The 5,862-nt window shown below is 35.3% G+C and overlaps 1 protein-coding gene across 1 annotated transcript in view; it reads right to left on the bottom strand.

The window, feature by feature from the left end:
* LOC107749915 (glutamine--fructose-6-phosphate aminotransferase [isomerizing] 2-like) overlaps positions 1–5,862 on the bottom strand; it is a 24,317-nt gene that overhangs the window by 10,982 nt on the left and 7,473 nt on the right. Inside the window, exons 7-8 of the mRNA XM_016565142.1 lie at positions 3,142–3,203; positions 865–944 (exon numbers count right to left, since the gene is read on the bottom strand). Of these exons, the coding sequence (XP_016420628.1) occupies positions 865–944; positions 3,142–3,203 (142 nt within the window). The remainder of the gene's footprint in view (positions 1–864; positions 945–3,141; positions 3,204–5,862) is intronic.

The following is a 5,862-nucleotide window of genomic DNA, read 5'->3' as shown; positions in this document are numbered from 1 at the left end:
GATGAAGAAGAAGTGCTGCTGCAGAGTTAGTGCATCAGAGAAAACCAAGAAGAAGAAGAGCTGCTGTAGCGTCAAGTTTTCGCCATGTCCTCCATATCCGTGCATGCAAAGGTTCAAATCAAGACTTTGTAAAAGAGCATAATAGGACCCCTTTAAAAAGTTTGGGGTTTGCCAGATTTTTAAATGTTTTTGCAACACGTTTCTTATGCTCACCAAGGCTGCATTTATTTGATCAAAATACAGTAAAAACAGAAATATTTTGAAATATTATTGCAATTAAAAAATATATATTTAGACATATTTTAATATAATTTTCTATTTTTATATATTTTAAAATATAATTTATTGCCGTGATGCAAAGCTGAATTTTCAGCAGTAATTTTTCAGTGTCACATGATCCTTCAGAAATCATTAGGATATGCTGATTTGCTGCTCAAGAAACATTTCTTATCACTAACGATGTTGAAAACAGTTGTGCTACTCAATATATTTTGTAGAAACTATGACCATTTTTTTTCAAGAATATTTGATGAATAGAAAGTTCAAAAGAATTTTTTTATTTAGAACATGGATCTTTTGTAACATTATAAAAGTCTTTACTGTCACTTTTGATCAATTTATTGCATCCTTGCTAAATAAAAATGCTAATCTTTAAAAAAAACAAAAAAAAAACATACTGACCGCAAATCTAGGGAGGTCCTACTCACTATTGATGCAAATGCGAATGAAATGTTCAACAAACAAATACAGTATGGGTGTGGTTTTGGGGTGTTCATATACTTCTTGGCCGCATAGTGTGAGATAAACTCACTTCTAATGAGCAGCACTGGTTTGAGAAGAAGGGATGAAGTGAGCCGGACTTACCACAGTTGTACTGGACAGGGATCTGCTCTGTGGAAAGCTCATACTGACAGCGCACGCCGATGAGCAGTGGACTGCCCCTCCTGTTTGAAAAAAAGATGAGATAAGACAGATACATTTTCTACTGACTGCTTATGCATAGCATGCTTTGTGTGTGTAAAAACAGACAGAGACAACATATAAAATCTTTAAAGACATTTAATTTCCTTTTATGCAAAAAAACAAAAACAAAAAAACTGATGTTGCATAAAAAAAATGATTCTTTTGTTGTTTTTATGGAACAGCAGCACACCTTCCGGACTTTGCCTTAGTTTCAATGTGCAGTGCCTCTGCTCTTCCATTGGCTGAGTGAATGGTGTTAGCATAGCACTGCTGTAAACAAGACACCTGTGTTGAGGAGAGGTTTTTCTCCTGTCCCCCCCAGACAAATATTTCAGACCTGTCCTTTGCATGCACCACCTATCTTGCTTGGCGCAGCCCCACAGTCCCTTATGCTGACGTGCCAAATGGGTTCACACCAGAGCACTTTCTCAGTGCTTACTTTGTTTGAACTGGTTGGGCAGTTGCATTTCAGTGTGCGTAGCAAGCTAAATGTTCAGTGAATTTTGGATTTTAAATCTGAACCAGCTGGACCCAAGATTTATTAATGAACCACGAGCAACAAAATGTTGATAGTCAACACCCAAGAGCACACTTTTGAGATGATTTTGCTTTGGGGGTCATGTGTAGTCAAATGATAGTCAAATGAAGGTGAGACAGAAAGTAAGAGAAAATGGAAGTGATGTGCTAATGTTATTCTGTTCTTTGGGATGGATTCTTCAAAAGAGCATATGAAAAATAAAAATAACCTTGGAATTTAGGATTTAAGACTGACTACATTTTTACAGTTTACAGTGTTGTTTTAGTATTAATTATATACCATTATAGTATTTATTGTAGAATTAGCTAATGTAGAATTATTGTCGAATTAGCTTTTATTTTTAGATTTCATTTTTTATTTCAGTAATTTTTTTTGTGCTTTAACTCTCAGTTAGTTACCAAAGAAGCATTTATATAATTTTCATCTAATATTTATATATATTTTTTATCAATTAATGAAAACATTACTTGGATATTAGTTTGTTTTTTTTTGTTTTTTTTTTGTTTTAGTTTCTGCTTTAGTTAACAATAATAACAATAATTCACTGAATGTGAGTGGTGTTTGTAAAAGTTACCACTATGACTCAAGGGTGTTGTGGAAGCATTTGTCAGGGTGCTAATACTGTTGGTGGTTGCTGGGGTGCTCTGGATGGTTACTAGGGGGTACTAGTGGGTCCATGAAAAATGAATTAAAAGATTTTACAATTCTTTAGGGCTATCACAGTTAATGTGTTAATTTAAAGCTTATCTAAAATGTGAATTCTGTCATCATTTACTCACCCTCATGACTTCCTTCTGTGGAACATAAAATATGCATCTTTGAGAAATGCTTCTGTGTGTTTTATTCCATACAATAAATGTCAATGGGATTTGTATGGACAAAAAGATCCTTCAAGATATCTTCTTGTTCTATAGAAGAAAGCCATTTAGGTTTGGAATGACATGAAAGAATACCATTTCAATAATATTTTAGCAATTTGTTTTAGAAAAATCTAAATGGAAACATTGAATTTATAATATCACACTTAATCCCTCGTCATATTTGGGGGTTATTGGCATCAAAGAGTTTGAAAAGCCCTTAGCAAACACTGTGAGCATATTCAAAGCAACATCTCCCTCAAAAGTTCCATGAATAACCTTTCCAAAAAGTCTCAGCATTTTTAGTGTCTATGCAGCAACCCACACTGATGGGTCTTGCAACATGGCCCGTCTTAAAATGTTCCCTTCACAGCAGGACAGAATTGACCAAAACCAACAACACATTCGTTCATAATCAGAGACAGGCAGATGGGAATAATTAACTCCAGTCTTGGCTTCAGTCGATTCAAAATTCTATATACAGGGTCAGTGTACCAACCAAGCATGGTGAAATAACCCTTCATAAACACCTCTGTTAAATCCCTGATTCCTGGACAGGCAACGCTTTTTTAGAATCGTAGTTCCTTGTCTTTAAATGTGCAGATTGTAACTAAACATCATAAATCTTATCTGCCGACAGCGGATTGTAACCTTCTGGCTCCTGTTCACTGGCATGTAGAGAAATAATGGGGAAAGGTTCATCTCAGAAGACAGAAAGAGCAAGAAGGGAACAAGGAAACTTGAGTGTGTTACAGTTTCAGAGAAACCATAGCTCTTACTGACCTGGTGGCAACTGCCTCTCCTGGGAAATGAATGCTTTTGAAAACCAGAGCAAATGCCCCTTCCTGAGGAAAGATAGAGAAAAAAAACAGTGAATGAGACAAATGTTCGTCCGTCGGTGAGGCACAGGAATAGCTATGATACGGATCTAAATGGAAACATCATTATTCTGCTGAACAGGCAAAGGTAGGGTCTCGCGTTTCTTCGGCAGCCCCACTCTGTAGCGCAGCTCAGGATAAGGCCTGGAGCAGAGGCCCAGAGAGGTGGAGGGGGCACCGGGGAGCTGAGAGGAACAGAGCCCCACAGTGAGGGTTGAACTTAAGGGAATAGAGGCCCTCTCAGTGTGCTGAGGGAAATCATATTTGCCCCTACCTCCTCGCTGAGCCTCTCCTGACTCGCTGCCCAGCACACAGACACCAGTTCACACATATATAACCCAAACGCACAGATACACGACTCACTGTGTAGACATTTTATGTCTACGTGCTTATTAACATGCAGCCTTTACATAGGCTATTGCTCTATCTATCTATACACACACACACACACACAGAGTATATGTACACTGCCATTCGGAAGTTTTAATGTTTCTGAAAAAGAAATCTTTTATGCTCACCAAGGCTGAATTTATTTGTTTAAAAAAAACATTATTGCAAAATATTATTACTATTTACTATTTTTATATATTTAAAAATTTAATTTATTCTTGTGATGTCGAAGCTGAATTTTCGGCAGCCATTACTCCTGTCTTCAGTGTCACATGATCCTTCAGAAATCATTCTAATATGCTCATTTGGTGATCACAGGCATTTCTTGCTATTATTTTTATTGCTATCTTGCATATTTTATCTGGCGAAAGTGGATTGTAACCTTCTGGCCGGTCCTGATGTATAAATATATATTAAATATATATATTAATTTAAATAATTTCTAATTCTTTTGCAATACAATAATGATATTTTTGGGGGAAATGTGCTTAACTGTCATGAAAATAACAAACAAATATGCTTAATTTACTTTATACAGCAAAGTATGTCTTATTTACCGCTAATGAAGTGAAGTCTGACATGTTCTTGAAAGGCTACTTGAGATTCACCACTAGGTACTTCAGATCAGTGTATTCACTGCTGATAATAAAATATTAGGGAATTTTTTTTTTTTTTTAAGTATTAAGTGCAACTTAAGTTTCCTTCCAGAAGCCTTTATTTTCAGTGTGTGTGTGTGTCTTTGCAAAGTTAAATGCGCAAGTGCCCGAGCCCGTTTTCAATTAGTCTTGTTTCTCCTCTCTCGTCCTTTTCAAAGCAGGCCAGTTAATGTCAGTTAATGGATGTTGCTTAGAAACCTGTAGCCGCCCCATAAGACACAACTGCACACCTTAAACATTATCATCCTTTTATCTCACAGCCTTCCATCACTAAGATGGCTGCCAAAGCAGGTTAGATAGAGAGCAATCAAAATTGTGTAATCAGTTTACAGAAGCCATAAAACATAGAGAGTCCCATATGGATGGTGAAAATGGTGAATGTCACAGAGCCATTATGATGATAGGAAGGTTGGGTGTTTTATAAACCCATGATAAAGACTAGATTCCTGTCAAGAATATCTCAAAGGGCACTTCCCTCGCTCATACAACGTCACTGAACAATGTTTGGATAGTGCTAAACTTCCCAGCAGAGGATATTATGGCCACGAGAGTCGTCCAAAGGTGCTGACAGTGTATCATAAAACAAGGTCCAGCCGTCCACATTTGAAAATCTAGGTTATATCAGTCACCTGGAGACGAAGAAGAGCTGTTCGACACACTATTATGTGCTAATAAATGTTGCTATTGGTTATATAACTGACAATGAGGAAGACCAAAATCAATTTGTCAGAGACGAAGATGCTTACATGAAAGATTCATTAAAATACAGTTAGCTGGTTCTTAGCTAACTTAGCTAGAGAAGAGGATAAATGCAGAAAAGTTTTTTTTGTTTTTAAGCTTTTGTAAAGTTTTTTTATGTGCTGTCAAATGATTAATCGCAATTAATCACATCCAAAATAAAAGTTTTTGTTTACATAATATATGCGTGTGTACTGTGTATATTTATTATGTATATATAAATACACACACATCCATGAATATATTTAAGAAAATGTTTTGTTTATATATAAAATATTATTTTATAAATATTAATATTACAATTATATATATGTAAATTTTTTTTTTTAATGTATGCATATTTTTAATATATAAGTGTTTGTGTATTTATATATACATAATAAATATACACAGTACACATGCATATATTATATAAACAAAAACTTTTATTTTGGATGTGATTAATCGTTTGAATCACTAGTCTTACTTGGTTTATCTGTGAGAACTTTGAGAGACTGACTACAACTATCATGGTGAAAAACAAGTAACTACCCCTCACACAGAGAAGTAGGGGTGAGCGGGGCACAAAGTAACACTTTTTGACTTTCTCAGTTTGTGTAAATCCACATGGGGTTCAGAATATTATTTTTTTTATCCACAGTAATTTTACACTTGTCTAGTACAAATATTTCGCTTTGTTTCATGATTACGATGTATACGTTTTTCTTTATTTACCCTCAAAAAATGGAAGTGAAATGTGACAACATGCCCCATTGTTACATTGTAACATCTGAGGGGCATGATGTAACATGATCATATGACATCTTAAAATGTTATCTGATCGAATGAAAAAAAAATACAAC

Source organism: Sinocyclocheilus rhinocerous, unplaced genomic scaffold, assembly GCF_001515625.1.
Source record: "Sinocyclocheilus rhinocerous isolate Xijiao unplaced genomic scaffold, SAMN03320098_v1.1 scaffold320, whole genome shotgun sequence".
NCBI classification, from domain to species: domain Eukaryota; kingdom Metazoa; phylum Chordata; class Actinopteri; order Cypriniformes; family Cyprinidae; genus Sinocyclocheilus; species Sinocyclocheilus rhinocerous.
Note: the sequence above shows the minus strand (reverse complement) of the source record. Positions and strands in the feature narration are given on the sequence as shown.